At 38.7% G+C, this 26,291-nt stretch overlaps 1 protein-coding gene and 1 non-coding gene across 2 annotated transcripts; both read right to left on the bottom strand.

Annotated features, from left to right (window-relative positions):
- Positions 1 to 1,759: 1,759 nt before the first annotated feature.
- GSKIP (GSK3B interacting protein) lies at positions 1,760 to 26,279 on the bottom strand. Its single transcript, XM_054447952.2, has 4 exons — positions 26,168 to 26,279; positions 9,295 to 9,395; positions 6,545 to 6,803; positions 1,760 to 3,524 (listed from the first exon to the last, which is right to left on the bottom strand). The coding sequence occupies exons 3-4, from the start codon at positions 6,800 to 6,802 to the stop codon at positions 3,363 to 3,365; spliced, it is 420 nt and encodes a 139-aa protein (XP_054303927.1). The 5' UTR covers position 6,803; positions 9,295 to 9,395; positions 26,168 to 26,279; the 3' UTR covers positions 1,760 to 3,362.
- LOC129013480 (U2 spliceosomal RNA) lies at positions 4,236 to 4,427 on the bottom strand. Its single transcript, XR_008493949.1, has one exon. It is a non-coding gene; the product is annotated as a U2 spliceosomal RNA (small nuclear RNA).
- Positions 26,280 to 26,291: the final 12 nt, after the last annotated feature.

Genomic DNA, 26,291 nt, shown 5'->3' with positions numbered 1-26,291 from the left:
CCCTCTTTTAAAATCAGTTTTCATATAAACACAAAGTTAATGTGATGGTTTTTGTTAACACGTACTGTATGGGGACAGCTGGTGGAGTCAGAAGACCTAGGTTCTCATCCAACTGCACTGCTCACAGGCAGTTGCTGAGCAAGTCGCTCAATCTATCTCACCTGTATCACACAGAAAATAAAGGGATTGGAAAACAAGTTCTGAAGTCAATGTGGCACCTATCAGAATCTCAGTGTTTTCTTACTATGTTCCTCAACATTCAAACAACACATTTTATGTTTTTGAACACCGGGGAGAGAACAGCACAGTGTGCAATAGAAGAAGCTAATGGTTGTAAGTACATTAGTAGCAGCCTAACCTGGAGGAAAGGTGGGAAGAGTGTCATGGGAAATGAGGTGTGCACTCTTCTCTTCATAATCATACTGCCTCTTCAAGGATCCTGGGAGCAGATACAACTCAGCAAGGCTTGGTGCTTTTGCTAGACAGCCTCTAGCTAGCTTAAACCCCACATCTATTGCATTTCCTGCTTCTAATTAGTACATACAAGTTAATGTATAAAATGTGAAAAAGTATTAAGAAAATGAAATTACCTATTTTATCACCTAGTGATGACTACTAACAGCCTATTTTTTGTTACATATATAATTACTTTTCAAAACACAGTATGTATAGTTTTATATCCTTTTTTTGTGTAGCATAATTTTTTCCCATTGCCATTTTTTCATGATTTTTAGTGGTTGCATATTTTTCCATCAAAAGATGTAGCATCACTTTACCACTCTTTAGAGCCTTCGCAATTTTTCATTAGGGGAAATGAACATCCTTATATACTAGTTTTTTTTGCTGAATCATTTCCCTATGCTAGATTGCTAGTATATTACCAATTCAGAAGTTATAAACTTTGTAAAGCAATTACCAATGTTTCCAGAAAGATTTCAACAATATACACTCCAATAGAATGTAAGAGTGCTTCTTCATTAAATCCTTACTGGTATTAAATTTAAATAAGAAGAATCACAAAATTAGGTGAAATGACCCAATCACTTAAAATTTTTCTTTCTTGAGTTAATGGTTGGGTTGGACCTCTTTCAAGTAGTTACTGACATCTATTTTTTTTTGAGTTGACCATATTATTTGCCCACTGTTTGCATTTTTTCTTCCTATTGATTTTTAAGAGTTATTTATATAAAAGTTTTTTTTTTCTTTTTTCTTTAGAAGTGAAATCAAGGCTTAATTTATCTGGTTAAGTTTTACAATTTTCATTTTCATTTTTTTTTTTTTTAAGAGACAGGATCTTGTTCTGTCATCCAAGCTGGAGTGCAGTGGCACGATCGTAGCTCACTGCAGTCTCCAATTCCTGGGCTCAAGCAATCTTCCTGCTTCAGCTTTCCTAATAGCTAGGACTGCAGGTGTGTGTCACCAAGCCATGCTTTTATAATTTTGTAGAAATGGGATCTATGTTGCGCAGGCTGGTCTTGCACTCCTGGCCTCAAGTGATCCTCCTGCCTGGGCCTCCCAAACCACTGGAATTGCAAGTGTGAGCCACGACACCTGGCCTATCTGCTGGTTAAGTTCTTCAAACGGACCAAGTAAAATGGAGGTTTTAATATCTAGATTCTCATGTATATCTGTGTAGTTTTATTAATGTCTTCTCCTCTTGTTCCTCATTCCTCTTTCATAGTAATAACAAGAGAAAGCTCACTTCAGTCACTTCAAATCCAAATGTAACAATGCAGAATTAAAAAATGGAAACAAGCTCTTGGAATTAATCATTTATCACAAAATGAACAATTTCAATTCTTAAACATACAATCACTTTTCTTCATACTAACTCAAAATGAGTAAACAGAATTTTATTCAAACTTTACAAATATCATTTACATTTAGCCTGAGATTAAGCATGAGAAAGTTCAACCTGAAGTTAGACTTCATTGCCCAGTTAAGCATCTGAAAATAAAGCTGAGAATGAACATACATCGTCAAATAAAGCATTCCAATGAAGTCTGGCAATGAATTGTGACACAAACTGAACTTTAATTTGCTCTGGTCCACATGATCTTCAGAGCCTAAAAGTTCCTATTTTTTAATAATGATGGAAAAATATCTGCAAATGACAAATGCATGAAGGTGTGACCAGATGCAAAATTTTAGTTCAACATTTCTACAGCAGCTGCTTTAGGTGACCATTAAAAAACAACTCCCCAATCCTTATTGTTCAACATGTACTTGAAAACATGCGGCAGCATGGTACAGTTTATTAAATTTATAAATATCAGTACCTGTAATAAAATATAAAATACTGACGATCCCTTTTTCAAATATTAAGTCTCTGAATGCTTCATTCATCCTTTGGTTTCAAACCCATACAATGCACTCATATTACATTGTAGATTTCGAATGGAGACAGAACACTGTACATCTGTTGGGGAAGGTGGGGTGCTGTGGGAATACTAAAGCACTACATCATAGAAAGTAAACGTTGAAGCAAAAATACTTTCTGAATATATACTGTACATTATGTAAACACACATTCAGAATAAGAATCAACACAGGCCAAAATATTGTTTTCTAGGAAACCAGAATCTTCTTTCTTTTAAATCACACACTGAAGATGCTTTTTGTTAAGAAAAAGAATGAAGTCTGTTCCTGTATTTGCTTATGTGCTTAGATATCTTGGAAATGGGTAATTATTACATTCATTTGCTAACGGTTTATCCTCTGCTTAGTTGGCTGGCTGTTGCAAACATGGAATACAGAACTATTTCAGTCCCTGTTTTTCATTTAATACTAGTTAAGTAATATATAATTAATTCATCTTTATTAATCCATTATTAGTAATATAAGTAGATTAAGTGAAGCAGTGAATTTCAAAATTTGTGCAGGGCAAACTAGTTGATAATTTGTTTCCAATAAGGCTAGTAGCAATTAATTACTACAAAGTTTGTCCAAGCTAGTATTGAACCCCTGATTTAGCAGGCTGAATCAAAGTGTATAGTTAGGTACTTCTAATTCCTCTATTACTGTGCAAATCTAGAATTTCCTTTGTAAAAGACAGTGCTGGCAGCATCAAAGCCCTGTAATAGTATGAAATACTGATTAGGATTTGAAATGAAGAGATATTATATGAAGACATGTGAATGTCTTAATGATGGTATCATAGCAACGGCCTCAGAATTCCCTTACTGAAACAGAAACTAAGACAAATCATTATTCAATAATCTTCTGAGCCAAAAGCCTAAGTTGGAAGCAAGTGATAAAAACGCAAAACCAAAGATGCATTTTCTATGACCATATGCAAGAATTTTAAGCTTTATATCAACATTCTGTACCAGCACCAGCCCCTCTGAAAGGAAAAAGTGTAGTCATGACTGTCCATCCCTTTTCAAAGCTTCCAGTCTTTGAAGCAGTGCGTTTCCAAATGCTTCTCGGTAGGCGGGGCTGAGTGTATCCAACAAGGAGTAGACTGTTTCATGGTAGGGAGTCTGTAAATGATCATCCACCTGGTCAAAAGCATAGCCTACCACCTACAAGGGAAATGCAACAGTGAATTCATTAGTTTTCATGTTGGTACAGAAAGCAAAATCCAAGTGTTTACGTGAGTAATCATCCTTTCAAAAAAATAAATTATTTCTTTTCCTAGCCACTAGACCACCAGATACATGGGTAACTGAGTGAAACTATTTCTCAAAGTCAGAGTATGCACATTTTAAATACAACCTTTAATACTTCAGCAACTTATAATATATAACACAGAAACACCACTAAAATGCTCCCTATAGAATTTTCTTCAACATTTAAAAGGTTTTACTTAGAAGCTCAAGGAAATGCAGAGAAAGAATTTGAAAAGCTACACAAAAACGGTATTTCATTTTCATATTCTAAAACATGCATCTATTATTTACCCCATTTAATTCCACATATATTGAGGGTCTACTATATTAAGTACTATAATAGGTAATATATCATCAGTTCATATTTTTATCATTATTTTTCACTACTTTTATAAACAATTCTAGAAATTATTCCCAATAATTTAGTTTTAATAATTAGTTGTTAATTTTAATAACTGTTTTATTAATAATTGGTTTAATAGTTTATTAGTTTTAATAACTCTTTAGCTTTATTATTAGTAATCTGAAAGGCCACTTTCACCTAATATATTTCTTATCTGACGGGGAATAAATGCTCAACTCTGTGAGATAAAAGAGAATGTTAATGTGTTTTCTTTTTCTTGGTAGGGGTACAGTGTTTCTGGAGGTATCTGCAATACCAGGTCGATGTGTGAAGTGAACGGAGCAAGAGCCCATTCTATCCCCCTGCTCCAAAAATCCATTTAATATATTGTCCTTGGATAGAGGACATAACAGATATTAAACTGATAAGAAGAGATACTCCAATTGATCTTAGGCAAAAGGCTGACAGGTGATTTTTTTTTTTTCCCTGTGAACACAGCTACAACTTTCCTTTTTGACAAGATTATAAGGTATATCATGGTTCACCAGCACAACATAGGGCAAAATTAATTTAGTTTTTGCTGACTTAAGTTTGTAAATTCCCTATATAAATCCTAAATTTTTTTGACATCTATTTAAGCCACAGGAGGTGAAAGTTTGTGTCAGAAATAGAAGCTGGTTTTTTTTTTTTTAATGAAAAGCAGAGGCAGACACCTAAGGAAAATGAATCACACCTCTTCAGATCCATGCTCGATTACTGCACTCTCTATAGTGGAGTACAGTTCAGTTTGCCTTCTTCCTCTTATCCCTGCTAGACTGTGATCTTCCTGGTAGACAGGGATCATGTCTTATTCATGGTTTGATTTTCAATTGCTGACACAGGATAGTTGCTCAAAAAATGTTAACTGAATCAGACTGAAAAACAAACAAATATCTGAGCACCTACTATATGTCAGGTTTTACAAATGGTTCAGATCCTTTTGTATCATACAGTCATATAATCATTCCCTAAATCGTTTTAAGTTTTTTTAAACTCCAAGTTATAGATTAAGAAGCAGGAGCTCTTTCAGGGGTAGACAGACTCACCCAAGATCATTTCAATTCACAGTTAAGACTGCTGACTCTCTGATCAGAACTCCTTCTACCTCTCCACAGCCAACTTAGAATTAACCAACACAAGACAGAATTAGCTTATTAATTCTGTCATTTATCTCTACTTCTGATTTAAGATTCACCTTTAAATACTCTGAACTTTTAGTACAAATTTAAGGATGTGAAAAGAAGTGCACAAAAATTAGTTAATTCAGGTACTATGCTTAAAGCTAAGCAGCTATCTTTGCAGCAGCTGTGAAGGAACTGAGGGTAGTACAGATGCTGGCCTTGCAATTTGCTCCATCAAGGAATATACTGTATACACGACTCATCTTCAGCAAACTGAATCCAGTGAAGTAAAGAGATGTTTATGTACTTAATATCATGAGACATTCTTACTTGCTTAGGTAGGCCTTGCTCACCACCTTATGATAAGGTACAATTACTTTGAACAAATATAGAAACACAGAAATGTATGACATTTTCTAAGACTGAAGATTCACTGATTAGTAAGGTTAAAACTAGATTTTAGATTTTCTAATGTCTATCCCTTTGTTCAGTAGGTCAAAGATTTTATAACAGTTTTTTTTTCTTTTTTTAAAACAGGGTCTGTGTACCTAGGCTGGAGTATAGTGGCCCAATCCTAGCTCACTGCAACCTCGAACTCACAGGCCCCCTCCTAAGCCTCCCAGGTAGCTGGATTACAGGCAAGTGCTGCCATGTTGGGTTAATTAACAAAAAATATATTGTAGAAACACGGTCTTGCCATGTTGCCCAGGCTGGTCTTGAACTCCTGGCCTAAAATGATCCTACCAGCTTGGCCTCCCTAAGTGCTGGGATTACAGGTAAGAGCCCGCAGGTCTGGCCTATAGTTTTTTCTTTTTTAATTAAAAGTTGCTCTCAGGTGATGTTTTCTACTATTCTAAACTCATGATTTTGGTTTAAAGAATGGAAAGGTTAATCTGCCTAGAAAAGCTCTCATAATAAAGAGACACTCATAATAAAGGGTTAATGGGACACTCTTGGAAATCTGGGGGCGGAATGTTCTGCTCTGATTTATTTCTGATATAAGAGTTGGAAAACAGTGTTGTCAAGTATGTTATTTTAACAGAAGAGACATTTTCAAGAGGTTGACGAAAATCTTTTCAACACAGTGACTGCAAAACCCATTCAATGCAAAGAATGTATGTGTAATTTTGGTGAACACATTTAGCTATAGATGAGAAATAAATTAGTCACGATTTAAACATGGGGTCATGATTAAAACAAAGTCATGCCCTGCAAATCAAATGTTTTTCAAAAAAATTCTGTTTCCCCGTATCGATCAAAAGCTTTAAAATTAATAAAAATTTCTAGGTTAAAAGTTTTTCTTAAAAAAATTTGGAAGCTACTGAATATCCAGTTCTCTTTTAACACTCTTCCCCTCCCCACTACCCCTCTTTTTGATAAAGTGGTAAAGACATAAATAATTATTTTTTCTAAAAAGAAAAGTGAATTACCTTGAGCCCTGCTTCAGTGAGTTCTAGGCAATATCTGTTTCTTTCCTTTGTTTCCACATTGATATAGGCCACATCATCTGCACACCGCAGGCTTTTCGAGACAAACATGTTGTTAACAGCAAAGAGAACATCATTTACAACTGCTTCCGCTTCTAGCCTCATGTCTTTCATGTCAGTTCCTTCAAAACCGTTAAGCTCTGAACCTTCTTCAAATCCTGACATACTGCTTAGCTCCATGGGATTACAGTCTGTTTCCATTCTGTAAAAACAAAAAAAGCAGTTATAAAATTTGTTTATAGAAAGACATTCAAACTACTACATTTGATTAAAATTAGCTATGCCTTACAATTGCTACGTAGTATAAAACACTAGCTAACAATTTTTAGGAAAAATACTATCTAAAAACATTTCTAGTGGTTTTTCACACCAAATCACAGACACCCATAGATTTTCAAAAAAAGAATCTCCCTTCTCCACTTACCCACAACAGGTCAATTTCCATATTGATAAGCATTTAGAATATTGTGTTTTTTAGCTATTTTGAATAATGCCTCAGTAACAATCCTAGTACATATTTTAAAATGTATAATTATTTCTCTAGGACAGATATTTAGGACTGAAATTGCTGAGTCAAAGGACATACTTGTTTTAACTTTTAATAGATACCATCAATTTACCCTTCAAAAAAACAAAAAAAGAGAGTATGACTTATACTTTACCAATAGAATATGAGGGACTGTACTCTTTTTTACCTCTTTCCAATTCTTTTAAATTTTTGCCAATTTAAGAGGCAAAGAACGATAGCTCATTGTTGTAATATGTATTTCCTTGAGTAAACATCTGTTTGGATGTTTAAAGGGTATTTTTAGTTCTAAGATCATACAGTTGCAATAAGCAGAAATGGAAATAAATCTAAATTGCATGAAATCAGAGCGCAAGTCTTTACCTACCACAGTATACTACCTCTCAGTAGTTCCTTTTATGACTTCTGGATTGGGGTTCTGCTCTAGGCCTTCCCCATACCATGATTACATTTTAAAAATCCCCTAAATTCTCGTCGTATCTGAATTTAACTCATCCATCTGGAATTTATTTTGCACAACTTTATTTTCCAAATGGATAGCCAACTGTACCAATACCATTTACTGAATAACTCATCTTTTCACCATTAATTTGAACTGACCCAAATGTTATATTTTGAAAATTATTATTTCTAATTTCTCATGCTAACTTGATCCAATATTACTGCCAGGCTGCTATGTGGTTTTAGCTTTTCTTCTGTAACTGGGGTTAAAAAAGATCTTCCTGGCTATACGTATTGTTAAAATTTGAAATGTATGAATGAGAAAAGTTAATTAATGTGAAGGTGCTTTGGAATGTACAAAAGGCTTTACAGAACAAGTTATGGTGAGCTATTGTGCTTTCTTTTTGCTTGGCAGGTTTTAAAAGTAAAGTTTCACTTCTCTGATATGGATTAAGCATCTGCTGTCGTGAATGAAGCATAACTCTTCACTCACTTACATATTCAATCAACATTCATTTCCTATCTACTTGGGCACTGTGGTCAAGGTCTAGTCCCACCCCCTCACCACACTGGAGTTAGATTAGACTGGTAATAAACTCATCGTATTTTAAGAGACAAGGTCTCACCATGTTGCCCAGGCTGGCGTGCAGTAGTTATTCACAGGTGTGATCACTGTGCACTATAGCCTAGAACTCCTGAGCTCAAGCCATCCTACTACCTCAGCCACCTGAGTAGTTGAGACTACAGGCTCAAGCCACCACACCTGGCCCTTAAATGCATTTTCAGAAGGAGTCTCAATTTTTTTCTGACAATATGGACAATTTTTATGGGCATTTATTTAAACCACTGATCTGGTACATTGCACAGTCCATCACTATTTCCAAGTTATGCCCTATTTGTGTAATATTCAAAATCCTTCAAGATAGTGACATTCAAAATCCTTTAAGCTAGTCATTAGAATTACCTGTAAGAGCTTATAAAATTACAGATACATTTTCCTCACTGCAGAAAAACAAAATAAAAATCTCTGGAAGACGAGTTATTTTTTTCAGAGCTCCTGAGTGATTTTGCTGTGCAGCCACTGCTCTAAATTATCAGCAAAAATCTTAAGAAGCTGGAGTTCCTACAGCTGAATGTCATTTGCACATTACAAAAGTCAGAACTACTTGCTGAATGCAATTTATAATAACATATGTAAAGCTATTTCAAAAAATTACATAGCAAATGTATAATGTATTCCTCCAATCCCATTTCAATTAATAATATGTTTTAAAGACTCTTTATCTTGTCTCTCATAGCACTTTACAGAATTAGTCACTCGCTACAAACAACAGAAGTTAATTATAAAATTACCAATTATTGCTGGAGCAATCTGTTGGATAACTGAAAGCTCAGATTGACTTATTATATAGGAAAAAAAATTTGGCTTTTCAAATTTTACCTTATTCCAAAACTAATCAGTATACTGCTCAAGATTATATTTGGTCTTATATATACAAAATGAGCCCTTTCTTTTTTACATAGTTTTGAAGATTTAGAAATGACTACTATAAATCTCTTGACATCATGAATAATATTAACATCTTAATTCTGCTTAAGTTATCAAGTACTTCAATTAGAGATGTCAGAAATAATGATCATTACATAAAAAGATGTTTATATGAGAAAGTTTTACATTTATAAAGCTTTTTTTTAAAGCAAGAGTGTAATTCATTGCAATTAGGACCTTGATGATGCAGAAAGATCAAGAATCCAGTACTTGAAGAGAAGAAATCCTCACAGGTCAGTGAAGTAGGTCACCAAACAGTTGTGATAATCAGCACCGAGCTGCAAAAAAGAGGAAGACACCTTTCCTAAGACTGAACTTTTAAGACACTTTCCCTGAAATGTCTTTGAATAACATACAATTTAGAACTTTTGATGATACATATAAATTAATGGAGCATTACAGAAATAACATTTTTAGCTATTATTTTAAGGTATGATTACAACTTGTTTTTTGTTGGTTGAAACAGGTTCTTGATTATTTACCAATATCCTTTTCCCTGCCTATGACCACCCATGTTTTCCAAGGGCAACCATAATGCTCCCTTCCCGTACTAAGTAAAGTAACCAAGCAATTTGGCTGAGATTGACTCCAATCCCCAGATACAGACTCTTCAAACTAATTAATACATGAAATTCTTCCTGGTCACTTTATTTTTTTGAGACAGAGTCTCGCTCTGTTGCCCAGGCTGGAGTGCAGTGCCATGATCTCGGCTCACTGCAACCTCTGCCTCCTGGGTTCAAGCGATTCTCCCGCCTCAGCCTCCCGAGTAGCTGGGATTACAGGCCCGGCTAATTTTTGTATTTTTAGCCAAGACAAGGTTTCACCATGTTGGCCAGGCTTGTCTTGAACTCCTGACCTCAAGCAATCCGCCTGCTCAGCCTCCCAAAGTGCTGGGCTTACAGGCATGAGCCACTGCGCCCAGCCTTCTTGGTCACTTTAATCAGAATAGTTCAGTCACAGCACACAGCTCAAGCTGTTCCAAGTAGCCATGTTGAGATGGGGCCACTAGCCCAAGCATGACGCTGACAACAGAAAAACACAGAGCCAAGAGATTCACAGAGAAATGTGGCCAGCGCCCATGCTGGTTTCCCAGGATTTGCACTTTTCAGTTATCGGAGCCAACAAATTCCTATTATCTTACGGGCAACAGAAAGCATTCTATTGGATTTAGGAGTCTACCCATAATGAAAGGCAGTGATTGATTTAGCTCTACAACAGCCCTATGAAGGTAAAAAGGTTTAGAAAATGGAGCTCAGATGATGATGATGAATATTTTTGTGCCTGCCATGCAGAAAGTGCTTAATAAAAGCTTTGTAGAATCTGGATATCAATTAGTTTCCTATTGCTACTATAATAAATTACCAAATTAGTGGCTTCAAATAGCACACACTTATTCTCTTACAGTTCTGGAGATGAGAAGTCTAAAAGCAAGATGTCAGCAGGTCTGTATTCCTTCTAGAGGCTTCAGGAAGGAATCTGTTTCCTTACCTTTTCTAACTTCTAGAGGCCATCTGAATCCCTCAGCTTATGGTACCTTCCTCATCTTTAACATATATAAAAACATTCAAATGACTTCTTTTTCTGCTCTTCCTTTTTTTTTGGAGAGTTATTTATTTACGAGGCAAGATCTTGCTGTCGCCTAGGCCATAGTGCAGTGGCACAATCTCGGGCTCAAATGATCCTCCCACTAGTCCCATCTAGTTGGGACTGCAGGTTGGTGCCATCAAGCCCGGGTGATTCTATTTTTTGGAGGGACAGGGTCTTCCTGTGTTTACCCAGGCTAGTCTTGAACTCCTGGGATCCAGCAATCCTCCTGCCTTGGTCTCCCACAATGCTGGGATTACAGGTGTGAGCCACTGCGCTTGGCCATAATTTATTTTCAGTGAACACATTTGATGGACAACATAAGGTGCTAGGCAGTTTACATGCTTCTCTTAAAAGGAAGCCTAGAGTACTTGCCAAGCCCATTGCCTTCTCTGGAAAGGTTTCTGAATCATAGGTTTCATGCTTTATATTTTAATTCCAGCATCATCATAGCAACATGTACTGGGGATGGGTATTTCAATTAAAGGCACCATCTCAAGGTTGGCAAGGGGTTTATTTATGTCCCAAGTCAAGAGCTTTGTCCAACTACTTCCGGATGGTGGTCTAGCTAATCAGATGCTCTCTCAAGGAGTTTGAAAAGAGCCAAAAACCATGAAGTCAGTTAGCTGGTGATGACAGGAGTTACAGAGGCAGAGCAGTGAGCAGCTAGGTTGCTATGTTGACGGACACTTGAGAAGCAGCTTCCACACTTTGGATTATGTACCCCAGAAAGTAAAAAAATTTTGAGCAGACACCTTATTATAAGCATTTATATAAATATTCTACCACAATTAAAATATTTAAGACATATATACATTTAAACAGAAGGTAAAGATGGAATATAGATATATTTTCTACTCAATGGATTATCTGTGTACCTGACTAGAAGCCTGTACCATTGAGGATGAGAAAATACACGCGCCCATTTCAGTGAAGGAACAACCACTAGAATTACTATCGACACTTTAGAACTTCCATCAGGTTACCAGAATGGTTGACTCATCAATGTGAATCCTGTAAAAATCTTTGCTTTCCCTTTTTGTACACAAAACAATTTATCATCATATAAGAAATTCTAGATGAATAGAACTTTCTGTGATGATGGAAATGTTCTTTATTGTTGCCCTCCAATACAGCAGCTAATAGCCATCTGAAGTTTGGCTACTGTGATGGAGAAATTGAATTAAAAATTTATTTAATTTTGGTTCATTTAAATTTAAATAGCTAGTGGCCACTGTATCAGATGGCACAGGTCTAGACCTCTGTGAAAACTTGCAGATAGTATAATAAGCAGAGTTTATACTAAGGTTGAAAAATCTCAGCAGATGTAAAGGCACTGAATCAAACTTTATATATGAGTAGCAAAATTTGGAACTTGAGATATAATTGAATCCTAATTACTATATGTAAAGGAATCAATCATCATTGTTTCAAATAGTAAAAACTAATGAATCATTATCCTACGTTTTATAATCTTGTCTACTTGGATTCTAAGTTTATTAATCAAATATCATAATCCACTCTGTACCTACATATCCGACTTTTTTTTAAGCACTAGAATACTAATAAAAGATGTCTACTGGTAGCTTGCAGTCTAATTTGGGAAAGAAGACAGGCACATGAAATATTTGCACAAATATTAATGCCATACACACACATCATAATCATTCTCCCCAAATGTACTTAATTGTGAGTGGCAGATAATTATAGACAACAATGACATGTCTTGGTCCTACTACAAACTCTATCACTAAACTTGTATGAACCTGAGTTGGTCATACAATCTCATTGGTCTTACGGAGTTCTCATCTACAAAATAAGGTAAATAGGCAGAAAATTCTTTACTCTTCTAAGAGTTTTGACATTCTATAATCTATGATGTAGTGGTTAGTTATGATGGGGCTTGACTAAGGGTACAGGTCAGTCAAAACTGGTCTGGAATGAGCATGAATAAAGAGTTATAAATAAGCAAAAAGGTCTTGAGAGTTGTGAAAAATTCTGCGTAGGGAATAGCATAAGCAAAGGTCAGCACAGGGTGTGGCAAAACTAGTCGGGCTAAAATACAAGGATATGCAGTGCAGGGATGGCCCAATTTGACAGCATGCTGACACCTAGAGAGAGGAATTTGATTTTGATATAACAGGCTGTTTTACGGTCTTGGGAATGGAAATACAAATGTCTTTTTATTTAATATGGGTTTCTTACTGGCAGTATGTAGTGTGGTCCTGCTTTTTTATCCATCTGGCAACCTCTTTTAATTGGGGTGTGCTATTAGTATACTTGTCCCCTCCAAAACTCATGTTGAAATTCAATTTCCAATGCAACGTGGCAGCACCAAAAAGTGAAGCCTTAAGAGGTAACTGGGTCATGAGTGCTGTACCCAAAGAGTGGATTAATCCATTTATGGATTAATAGTTTAATGGGTTATCATGGAAGTAGAACTGGTGGCTCTGTAAGAAGAGGGGGAAAGACTTGAGCCAGCACATTCAGCCCCCTCGCCATGTGATGCCCTGTGCCACCTCAGGACTCTGCAGAGTCCCCACCAGCAAGAAGGCCCTCTCCAAATGTGGCCCCTCTACCTTGGACTTCTCAGCCTCCATTACTATAAGAAATAAATTTCTTTTCTTTATAAATTTTCGAGTTTCAGGTATTCTGTTATAAGCAACCGAAAATGGACTAAGGGTGTTTAGACCACTTACATTTAATTTGATTACTGTAATTATTGATATAGTTGAGTGTGAATTTTCTATCTTGCTATTTGTTTTCTTTTAGTCCCATCTTTTACTCCCTTTTCCTTATTTTCCTCCTTGCTTTTGAATTAACCACTTTTTAGGATTCTATTTTATATCTTTTGGTTCTTATTAACTATATTTTTGTTGTATGTTTTTGGTGGTTGCTTTAAAGCTTATAGTATACATCTTTATCACAATGTACCTCCAATTAATACTATACTACTTCATGTATACGAACTTTACAAAACACTACTATATAGCATTTGCTATTTTTGTCACATATTTTACTTCTATATAAATTATAAACTTCATCATAATGTTATTATTCTTGCTTTAAACAGTCAATTATTTTTCAGAGAGATTTAGGTAATAAGTATTTTATATGTAATATATAATTACCATTTTTTGTGCTCCTTCATTTGTACTGAGCTATATCTACATGTATTATCTGTATCATTTTCCTTCTGCCTGAATAACTTCTGTCAACATTTCCTGTAGTGTAGGTCTGCTGTTGATGAATCCTTTCATCTTTCCTATGTCTGAACTAGTCTCCCTTTCACCTTCATTTGTGAAAGATGTTTTTGCTGGGTAGAGAATCCTAGGTTGACAGTTTTTTTTTCTTTCAAGTCTTTAAATATGTTTCTTGGATGCAGTAGCATACACCTGCAGTCCCGGCTATTTGGGAGTCTAAGGTGGAAGAACTGCTTGAGCTCAGTTCATGACCAGCCTGGGCAAAATAGTAAGAGCCTGTGTCTCTAAAATAAAAAAATTAAAAAGATGTTTCTCGACTATCACACCTTGCTTGTTTCCCATGAGACATTTGATGTCACTGTTATCTTTGTTCCTCTTGATGTAGTTTTTTCATGCTTCTTTCCCTTAGGTTTCATTGAGATTCTGGAATCTGTAGGTTTACAGTTTTCAACAAATTTGGAAAATTTTTTGGCCATTATTTCTTCAAACATTTATGTGTCCCTACCCTCTTTGGGGACTCTAATTTTATGTATATTAGTCCAAGTGAAGGTATCCTATTCCTCACTGCTGTATTTATTTTTTTCACTGTTTCATTTTGAATTGTTTATTGATATGTCTTCAAGTTTGTTAATCTTTTCAGTACCTATTTGTGTCTTTTAATCTTTTAAACATATTTTCCATGTCTTTGCTTAATTTGCTCAATCTTTTTTCTAGCTTTTTGAACATACAAAATACAGCCATAATAAGTGTTATAATGTCCTGCCTACTAATTTCAACTATTATTTCTGGGTTACTCTCAATGGACAGATTTTTCTTCTCAATTGTAGGTTATATTCTGCTGCTCTGCATGCCTGGTCATTTCTGACTGGATGCCAGACATTGTGAATGTGGTGCTCAATGTTTTTATATTATTTTAAATATTATTGAATTCATTTGGTTAGACGCATGGTGAGAAAAAATTTAAAAAGTAATAAATATTGTTGAGCATTGTCTTGGGAGGTAGTTATCTGGAAACAGCTTGATCTTTCTGGGTCTTGCTTTTAGACAAGATCTGCATTTAATCTCTAGTTAATTCTGTCCCATTACAGAGGCAAAACCTTTCTGAGTACTCTACCCAATGCCCTATGAATTACGAGGGTTTCTATTCTGCGTGATAAGAATGGGAATTATCCCTGGTCCTGCTTTAGCTCAGAAAATTGTTTCCTCTAATTCTTTTTTTTTTAATGGAAGAACAGAAATGATTATTAAACACATGAAAATACACTCACAGTTAGAAATCACAGAAATAATTAAAATGAGGTAACATTTAACATCTTGCAGATCAGTAAAACATTTTCCTTTTTGAGTCTATGCATAAAAAATTTTCTAAATCAAGTATTATTGAGGATGCAGAACAGAGAACATTTAGACACTGAGTGGGAGTATAAACTGGCACAACACTTTGGAAAATGATTTGATATTATCCAATAAAGATGAAGATCCAGCAATTTAGTCTCCAAAGAAATGAGGAGATGTATAATTTTCATATCACCTCTGCTTCAGAAAGTCCCAAACTGAGTATCCTCCTTTTTTTTGAGACAGTCTCGCTCTGTCACCCAGGCTGGAGTACAGTGGTGCTATCTCAGTTCCCTGCAATCTGGGCCTCCTGGGTTAATGCCATTCTCCTTCCTCAGCCTCCTGAGTAGCTGGGATTACAAGCGGCCACCACCGTGCCTGGCTAATTTTTGTATTTTTAGTAGAGACGGGGTCTCATCATGTTGGTCAGGCTGGTCTCAAACTCTTGACCTCAAGTGATCCACCTACCTCAGCCTCCGAAGTGTTGGGATTACAGGCGTGAGCCACAGCACCTGGCCCCTCCTCTCATTCTTTTTGGTAGTTCTTTCCCCAGCCTAGGGCAGTGAACTCACATCCATGAATTAGTATTCAGCTGCAGGCTGGAGGGAGACCGTGTGTATATCTTCACAGTCCTTGCTTTCTGTGAAGCTATTTACTTTCTAGTACTCTGTCCTAGCTGCCTTGGCCTTCTTGGGTTTCCAGCTCTATGTCCTCAATTCAGGGAGACCATCAGGCTTTACCTGGATTTTTCTTTCCAGTGCCATGCCTGGCTCTAGGCAATACAATAGGGCAACAGGCTCACCATATTTGTGTGATGCTTCTCAGGGATCACCTATACTACTCTGAACCAACTTTTACCATCTTGTTGTTTGTTTCATTAATGAATTAAATGCATTTTGACACATGCTCACCATATGTTTTATGAGACCCATGTTTTTAACTTAAAAAATTTTATTTTATTACTACTTTGAAGACTTAGTCCTCTAAAATTCAGCTCAGACAAACCTATTTCAGGATTGTGTATCTGCTCTCAAGATGGTCAATCACTGTATCTTCCCGAACAGCATCTCTGCTTTGGTACTGCTGTACTTAAGCCTCATGGCAAATAATTTTTGTGTCTATACTACTACAGACCCATGAAGATGGGAGCCTGTGATATACACATCACCAGCACAGTGTCTGCCATAAAGCAGGACTTCATTGAATATTTCCTGAACGAATAAAACAGAGAAAATTCGAACTCTCTGCTTCTCAAGTGTGATACTCGGCTCTGTGACAAGGACTATACAAAGACTCAGGACAAACATGGCAGATATTCTTGGAAAATACACATCACTGTTACTATATCAATATCAGGAAATATTACACAACTGCCTAGAATTTTAATGAAAAAGTACACAAATGTTTGGATGTCTCAAGCCATATCCTCTTTAGGTTATACCCCTATGCGTCTAGGGTTTCCTTTGCCTCTAAAAGGTACATTCGAGTGAGGAATATTGGCATGAAAAATACATTTTAGAAGTATAGCCCTAACCCAAGGAATTAATTCAACAAGATGAAAATTTCAGGCACTGTGTCTGGCAGTATAAAGTTAACAAGCAGAGGCAGGAGCTGGTAAAAGGATACAAGGTTAGGGCTGAGTTAGGCCTTCTCTAAGTTTTTGCAACTCTTTCCACTTCAGTTATGCTATTGCTCTTTGTTAAAAATTGTTGATAGTTTTGGCTGGGTGTGGTGGCCCACACCTGTAATCCCAACACTTTGGGAGGCTGAGGCAGGTGGATCACTCGAGGTCAGGAGTTTGCGACCAGTCTGGCCAACATGGCGAAACCCCATCTCTACTAAAAATAGAAAAAATTAGCCGGGTGTGGTGGCACGTGCCTATAATCCCAGCTACTGGGGAGGCTGAGGCGGGAGAATCTCTTGAACCTGAGAGGCAGAGGCTGCAGTGAGCTGAGATTGTGCCAGTGTACTCCAGCCTGGGTGACAGAGTGAGACTCTGTCTCAAAAAAAAAAAGAAACAAAAAAGATTGTTGATAGCTTTAATTTTTTAATATTCTAATTTTCCTACGGTGAAAAGAAAATGATTATGTTTTCAATAAGAAAAAACAATTTAAAAATTGCAGTCTTTTGGAAAGTATAGGGTGTAGGAAGCAGAAATCTTTTTCTTAGAGAAGTCAGGTTATTATTCAGACACTTAAAATAACTGGTAGCATCAGTTACAAATAAAACAAGAGTTCTGAATTTATCTGCATTTCCAACAACTGTTTTGAAAGTAAAGATGAATAAAGTTTATTAATTATTATCAGCAAGATTTAGAATTTAGGCAAAGCTAAAACTCAATTTAACCTGTTTTCTGTAACACATAACATTTAATCTGTTTTCAATAGCTTACAGACATATATATTTGTTTTGAAATAAAACATTTTAATTCAGAATCATGTGTAGTATCACAAATATAAAGTATTTGTAATTCAAGTAAGAATGGCTATTTTCCCATTTATACACTGGTTTATAAAATTATTCTGCACCCCATTTTCAGCAATAACACAGACATATTTATATTCTAGTAATTATAAATCTAGACAACAGAATTGTGCTTATCTTAGTCTCTCTGTATTGCTGTAAAGAAATATGTGAGGCTGGGTAATTTATAAAGAAAAGAGGTTTATCTGGCTCATGGTTCCACAGGCTGTACACGAAGCACAGTGCCAGCATTTGCAACGGCCTCCAGCTGCTTCCACTCGTGGTGGAAGGGGAGCCAGTGTGTGAAGATCACACAGTGAGAAAGGGTGGAGGTGGGGGAGATAGACAGATAGGTAGGTAGATAGAGAGCAGAAGACTCCAGGCTCTTTTCAACAACCAGTTCTGTCAGAAACTGAGAGTGAAAACTCACTCATTCCTGGGAGAAAGACACCGAGCCATTCATGAGAGAGCCACACCTCTCCCACCTCAAACTGGCCCCCCTACCCCACCCTGCCCCAATCCCCTGACCCAAACAGCTCTCACCACGCCCCATCTCCAACAGTGGGGATCATATTTTGACAAAAGACTTCATGGGGCCAAATAAACCATATCCAAACCATAGCCTTCCACTCCTCGCTTCTCAAATCTGGTGTCCTTCTCACATTCAAAATACAACCATTCCATCCCAATAGTCCCCAAGTCTTAACTTGTTCTAGCACCAACTCAAAAGTCCAAATTCTTATCTGAGACTCAAGGCAAGATCCTTACAGCTATAAGCTTGTGAAGTAAAAAACCAAGTTGTTTACTTCCAAGATAGAATGATGGAACAGTCATTGGATAAATGCTGTTTTCCAAAGGGAGAAACTGGCCAACAGAAAAGGGTAAGAGGCTCCATGAGAATCTGAAGCCCATCAGGGCAGACATTAAACCTTCAAGTTCCAAAATCTCCTTTGAGCATGTCCTGCATCCTGGCACAGTGGTGTGAGGGGTGGGCTCCCAAGGCTTTGGGCAGTCTCATCCCTTTGGCTCTGCTGGGTGCAGCTCATGTGGCTGCTCTCATGAGTTGGAGTCAAATGCCTGAGGCTTTTCCAGGATGAGGGTGCACACTGCCAGTGGCTGTGCAATTCTGTGGTCCCCATGGCATACCTGTTCCCACAGCTCTACTAGTCAATACCGCAGTGGAGGCTCTCCACTGGGGCTCCAACACCACATTTCTGCTTGGCAATGTCCTAGCAGAGTCTTTCTGTGATACCTAGGCCTTCTGATACATCCTCTAAAATCTAGGTGGAAGCTGCCAAGCCTCTGCCACTTTTGCATTCTGTGCCCTGAAGTCCTAACAACACATAGAAGCTGCAAACATATACAGCTTGCAGCTTGAGCTGAGTACCTGGAGCCCTTTGAAACAGAACTGGAGCTGGAGCAACCAGGATGCAGGGAGCAGCATTCCAAGGTGGCACAGGACAGTTGCGTCCACGGCTTTGACTGTGGCAACCATTCTTGTCTTCTAGGCTTCTGGACTTGCGATGAGAGGGACAGCCTAGGAGATTTCTGAAATGCCTTGAGGGCCTTTTCCCCATTGTCTTGGCTATTAGCACCTGGCTCCCTTTTATCTGAACTGGATTCTTCTCCTGAAATGCTCTTTCCTTCTGTAACAAAAGGCCAGGCTGCACATTTTCCCATATTTTTATGCTCTGCTTTCCTTTTAAATTCCAACTTTAGGTCATTCCTTCCCTCCCATATTTGATTGTAAGCTGTTAAAAGCAGCCACACCACTTCTTGAACCCTTTGCTGCTTAGACATTTCTTCTACCAGATACTACAGGTCATCACTCAAGTTGGGCCTTCCACAAAGCCCTAGGGCATGGAGGCAATGCAGCCAAGTTCTTTGCTACAGTGTAACAAGGGTGATGTTTGCTCCAGTTCCCAATAAGATCCTCATTTCCATCTGAGCTCTCCTCAGCATGGCCTTTACTGTCTATATTTCTATCAGCATTTTGGTCACAACCATTTAACCAATCTCTAAGAAGTTCCAAACATTCTTTCATCTTCCTGTTTTCTGAGCCCTTCAAGCTCTTTCAACCTCTGCCCATTACCCAGTTCTAAAGCTGCTTCCGCATTTTCAGGTCTCTTTATATCAACACCCCACTCTCAGTACCAATTTTCTACCTTAGATGCTTCCACTCATGAGAGAAGGGGAGCTAGGATATGCAGATCACATGGTGAAGGAAGGAAGGAGGGAGGGAAGGAGGGGAAGTGAGAGAGATAAAGGGAGTAGGGGAGAGGGAGGGAGACAGATATATAGAGAGATACAGAGAGAAATCCATTCATGAGGGATCCATCCCCATGATCCAAACACCTCCCACCAGGATTCACCTCTAACACCGGGGATCGAATTTCAACATGAGGTTTGGTGGGGCCAAACGATATCCAAACCATAGCAGTGCTTTTGTTGATTAAGGAGAGAACTCAGAAGAAAGAAATATACAGGGTTAATTTGAGTTTTTACAAACTGTAAATAAGCAGCAACACTGGCTGGGTGCTGTGGCTCATGCCTGTAATCCCAGCACTTTGGGAGGCCAAGGTGGGTGGATTGCTTGAGTCCAGGAGTTCGAGACCAGCCTGGGCAACATGGTGAAACCCTGTCTCTACAAAAAAATACAAAAAGTAGTGGCACAAGCCTGTAGTCCCAGCTACTTAGGGGCTGAGGTAGGAGGAATGGTTGAACCTGGGAGGTTGAGGCTACAATGAGCTATCGCACCACTGCACTCCAGTCTGAGTGACAAAGTGAGACTCTGTCTCAAAAAAAAAAAAAAAAAAAAAGAGTAGCAATACAACCTTGTAAACCTTTCCTTCGAAACCAGAAACTGTAAATGAGACTCTAGGAAAAGACACTCAAAAATGGAATGTAAAAAAAAAAAAAATAAATAAAAATCCAGGTATTACAGTTTATTTCTATATAATCCTCTAGGAAATAAGTATTACTTGGCACTATATTTAAAGTACATTCTAACAAACATAAATCAATATCTACAGAGACATAAAATAGAAAACCTCACTGCTTTCCATTTAAACTCCAAATTGGTTCTCTACCAGATCCTGAGCAATATTCTGTTTCTAGCAAAGAGACAAAAATTGGAATACTTGACAATTGCTATTATTTATTCTGTAGATTGTATCACCTGATGTAAGTTTCCATAAATGATTCCTTAAAACATCATACATAAATTATTTAGGAACCAGCTCTTTCTCCATAATTTTTGGGCGACATTCGGGTGTTTGTGTTTTTGGAGGATTCATAAAACTGGTTATTATGACACTGATTACTAAATCGTTTATTCTTTACTTCCTAATTTATTAGACTATTTTGTTTCATTACGAGTTCAGAGCATCAAAGAGCTTTGTCCTTGATGACAAAAAAACGGGCAAAGACAGTCATATACTTAGCCTGACAAAAGAACAGTCCCAGAAAGATTTCAAGAACATTACAGAGTGCAAATTTTCACTTTGAAAGTCTGACCTTTCAGTTGACATTGTTAACAGTCAGCTGAGGACAGGATACAATATCTTAATCATGATTACCTTTATTTGTATCACACACTACAACCTGGTAAATCCTCTCAATATGAACAAGGGGCCAGGAAGGTGTGATGGTTAACAGGCTCTCAAGCAGACTGACTAGGACTAGAATTTTAGCTTGGCCACTTAATTTACTCTGGGACTTGGAAAAAGATATTTTAATCTTTCTCAGTTACACATTCCTCCTCTTTAAAATGATGTTAAAATAGCATCTACCTTTAAGTGATATTGAGAGAACTAAATGAATGAATACATGGAAAGTGCTTAGAACTGTGCTGGGCAAACAGCTAAAGAAATATAATCTATTATATTAAAAGTATTTAACACTATCTTTCAAGAAGAAAGCCTGGTCCTGAAGCTCAAGCCATGTGGCTCCAAGTTAGGTGCTCTTTACATTATGTGGGGGATTGGCTGCTGCTGTGTTGTACAATTCCTCCAAGAGCCGTGAGGCATGGAGCCCTGACAGCGTATTCCTGTTACCTCAGGTGCAAGTCATAAAAAAAGGTCAAATACATCTCCTTGGCTTTTCTTTCATTTCCCATGTTAACGTATTTTTCTGAAGGACGATTATTCTGACATGACCCATTTAGCCTCTGGCATACAGCCTCTCACCTGTCACTTCAAAGTTTTATATAATTCTTAATAAGCTGACAATATTCGGTTGGGTAATTATTTTCTTCTTTAAAATTTATTATTATTTTTTGAAATAGGGTCTTGCTCTGGCACCAAGGCTGGTTTCAAACTCCTGGTCTCAGGTGATCCTTCCGGCCTTGGCCTTCCAAAGTGCTGGGATTACAGGGGGCACGTCACCACACCTGACCAGGGTAATTATTTTCATCTTCCTCAATTAATGCAAGGTGTTAACATTTTGTGACAGGTACTTTGACAAAACACAAAAATGGCACTGTGATTTGGGATGAGTTTGTACCCTATTGTAGCCAAAGATATCATAATGACAGGTCCTAAACCTTAACATTTATACTGAATTTCTCCTAGAAAGCATAAAGTTTACAAGGCGACACACAATACTCTGAATAGAGCATATTTGTTACTGCAAAACCTTCGTTTTAATTTTCCTTTCTGATATTTGAAATTGCAGGCACTCTATGGATAGCCCGAATGCAATTCTATATTGAAAAAGGAAACCACTTATTTATTTATTTATTTTTTTAAATTTTTTTTTCTTTTATTATTATATTATACTTTAGGTTTTATGGTACATGTGCGCAATGTGCAGGTAAGTTACATATGTATACATGTGCCATGCTGGTGCGCTGCACCCACCAACTCGTCATCTAGCATTAGGTATATCTCCCAATGCTATCCCTCCCCCCTCCCCCCACCCCACAACAGTCCCCGAAGTGTGATGTTCCCCTTCCTGTGTCCATGTGTTCTCATTGTTCAATTCCCACCTATGAGTGAGAATATGCGGTGTTTGGTTTTTTGTTCTTGCGATAGTTTACTGAGAATGATGATTTCCAATTTCATCCATGTCCCTACAAAGGACATGAACTCATCATTTTTTATGGCTGCATAGTATTCCATGGTGTATATGTGCCACATTTTCTTAATCCAGTCTATCATTGTTGGACATTTGGGTTGGTTCCAAGTCTTTGCTATTGTGAATAATGCCGCAATAAACATACATGTGCATGTGTCTTTACAGCAGCATGATTTATAGTCCTTTGGGTATATACCCAGTAATGGGATGGCTGGGTCGAATGGAATTTCTAGTTCTAGATCCCTGAGGAATCGCCACACTGACTTCCACAAGGGTTGAACTAGTTTACAGTCCCACCAACAGTGTAAAAGTGTTTCTATTTCTCCACATCCTCTCCAGCACCTGTTGTTTCCTGACTTTTTAATGATTGCCATTCTAACTGGTGTGAGATGGTATCTCATTGTGGTTTTGATTTGCATTTCTCTGATGGCCAGTGATGGTGAGCATTTTTTCATGTGTCTTTTGGCTGCATAAATGTCTTCTTTTGAGAAGTGTCTGTTCATGTCCTTCGCCCACTTTTTGATGGGGTTGTTTGTTTTTTTCTTGTAAATTTGTTGGAGTTCATTGTAGATTCTGGATATTAGCCCTTTGTCAGATGAGTAGGTTGCGAAAATTTTCTCCCATTTTGTAGGTTGCCTGTTCACTCTGATGGTAGTTTCTTTTGCTGGAAACCACTTATTTAATAGCTGCTGAAAGAAGCCCAAATTGTATCTATTTGTCAGAAGTCTATTTCAAACCTTCCAAAGCCTATTCTAATTTCTTGCAAGATCCCACCTTTGACTTTTCATACCATCTTGCTTGTATTCCTTTTATGGTAAATATTAGAATTATTATTTACAAACATGTCTTATCTTCAAAATATATCCAGAATCCAACTGCTTCTAACTAATCATTTTCACTACTACCGCTTTGGTCCAAACCACTGTCATCTTTTCCTTGGATTATGGCGATATCCTTCTAACAGGTTTTGTTGTTTTCACTCTGGCCCTCCCACTTCCACACCAGACTATTCTTAACACAGCAGTTAGCATGATCCATAGAAACTTAGGCCATACTATGTCACTCCTCTCCTAAATCCACCTCACCCAGAGTAAAGGCCAAAGTTCTTTTTATTTTTTTAAGATAAGAGTCTCACTCTGTTGCCCAGGCTGGAGTGCAGTGGAACAATCTCGGCTCACTGCAACCTCCACCTCCCGGGTTCAAGCGATTCTCCTGCCTCAGCCTCCCAAGTAGCTGGGATTACAGGTGCACGCCACCACACCTGACTGATTTTTTATATATTTTTGGTAAAGACAGGGTTTCACCATGTTGGCCATGCTAGTCTTGAACTCCTGACCTCAAGTGATCTGCCCACCTCGGCCTCCCAAAATGCTGGGATTACAGGAGTGAGCCACCGTGCCCGGCTCCATAGTTCTTGTCAATGGCCTACAAGGCCCTACATGATGTGCTTCCTCTGCGCACCCCCACCCCCCAACTGCCCAGCTTCTACTTTTTCCTTCACTCACTCCTGATGTTCCCTAAACTCATCAAGCATTCTCCCGTGACAGGGCGTTGCACTTGCTGTTCCCCTTGCGTGGAAAACAACTCTTCCAGATATACATGTACCTCACTTCCCAGCTTTCTCCAAGTTTCTCCAAGCTAAAATGTAATCTTATTAAATAAGAGAATTTCTCTTACCATCTCACATAAAAATGGCAAGTCCCTTCTCTCTTCCCCATCTCCACTCCCTTTACATTGCTTTCATTTTTCCAACATCCCTTATCACCACAAAGCATATTATTCACTCATTTATTGTATGTTTCTCCTCCCTTCAATAAAATGTAAGTTCCAGGAAGGAAGAGACTTATCTGTTCACTGCTGTATCCCCAATACCTAGAACAGTGCTTGGCACACAGAAGGCAATCAATAAATATTTACTGAATAAATGAACAAACTTCCACTTTATTATTTTTATTTTTGAGAGAAAGGGTCTTGCCCTGTGGTTCAGGCTGGAGTGCAGTGGCATGATCGTAGCTCGTACGATCCTTTCTGATATTTGAAATTGCAGGCACTCTATGGATAGCCTCAATCCAATTCTGCAGCCTCAAACTCCTGGGCTCAAGCGATCCTTCCGCCTCAGCCTTCACAAGCAGGCACCACCATGCTTCCACTTTAGAACATAAACTCCTTGAAGGTTCGGCCTGATTCTTGACACTGTTCACATCATCAACTGTGGTGACTTTCATTTAATGGACGTTAACAAATATTTTTGAATGAAGAGCAAGGGAATCTAAGTTACTGAGAATACTTGGGATAAGTCTACAAAGAATAAGGGAAATCAACAATCCAAGCAACTGCATACAGAGTACCCTGGTTCTAAAACGAAAAGGTGGTTGTGGAAAGGGGAACCAGATGTTTCTCCACCTACCAATATTTTGGGCTGTATTTCCAAGGCATTCATTAAAGTTGCCGAGAAAGTAAACATTTCACTCCTTAAACTGGTCGTCTTAATTCACTGTGATTAAACAGCTGTATGTTTCAGGACTCTGTTCAGGTTCGTGCCCTACTCATATCATTTAATCTTCCTAACAAGTCCATGCACGTAAGATTTTAATCCGCTCACACTCGGCAAAGGAGGCAACGTGGGCTCGGGGAGGGCAGTGGCCGCTCAAAGTGGCTGGCCGGCTAATAGGTGTCAGTGCCGGGATTCTAACCCAGGACATCTGGCTTCTGGGCCATCGAACACCCGCACCCAGGCCTTTCAAGGTTGACTTAACTTAACAGCCGGCTCCGCCTCTGCAGGAGTTACCTCCCAAAAGGCAGAAATACGACTGCGCAGACTGCCAGAACAGCCCAAGTTCTTCACCCAGGTTCCCGCGGGGTCAGGAGCCTTTAGCATTTCTCAAGGAATGCAGTTTTACCCACAGATGCTTCGAAAACCCAAGTTTCCTGATCGTTGGTATGACACACCCAGGATTAAGCGAGCGTATGCGAGAAGCGCTCTGCAAACCGCCAGGCGAACGGCAACGAAGAAGCTGCTTCGGAAACAATACCTGAATGAGGCGGGGGCCGAAGAACTTGCTGACAATGGGCACCGGTCAATGCTCGGGTGCGGGCGGGGATGCTCGAGAAGGGCTCCAGTCCTCCCAGCGGAGACGGCGGAGCCCCAAGTGTGCTTTTCCGGGGCGCCGAGGTCTGAGGGGGGCCGGGAGAGTCAGGCCGGCCAGACCGGCCCCCAGACCCCTCTTAACACGGGTGCGGGGCCCCTGCAGCCTGCCGCCCCTGTCGGCCCAGCCCGCTGCATGGCGTCGCGTCCCCATCCGGAAGGCCCGACGGCCCGCCAGCGCCCCGAGCCCCTAGCCCTTCTCGGGGGCCGCCCCTCGCCCGCAGCCACCCCGGCTGCCGCTCACCTGCGCGCCCGGCGTCCTCTTCTTTCTCCCTCCGGAGGCGACTGGAGCCGACCGGCGGTGCCGCCCCCTCCCTCCCCGCCTTCACCCGCCCCGCCCCCTCGGAGCCGGAACTGCTCCAGCCCCC

The sequence above is a fragment of the Pongo pygmaeus genome, chromosome 15, assembly GCF_028885625.2.
Source record: "Pongo pygmaeus isolate AG05252 chromosome 15, NHGRI_mPonPyg2-v2.0_pri, whole genome shotgun sequence".
Lineage (NCBI taxonomy): Eukaryota > Metazoa > Chordata > Mammalia > Primates > Hominidae > Pongo > Pongo pygmaeus.
Note: the sequence above shows the minus strand (reverse complement) of the source record. Positions and strands in the feature narration are given on the sequence as shown.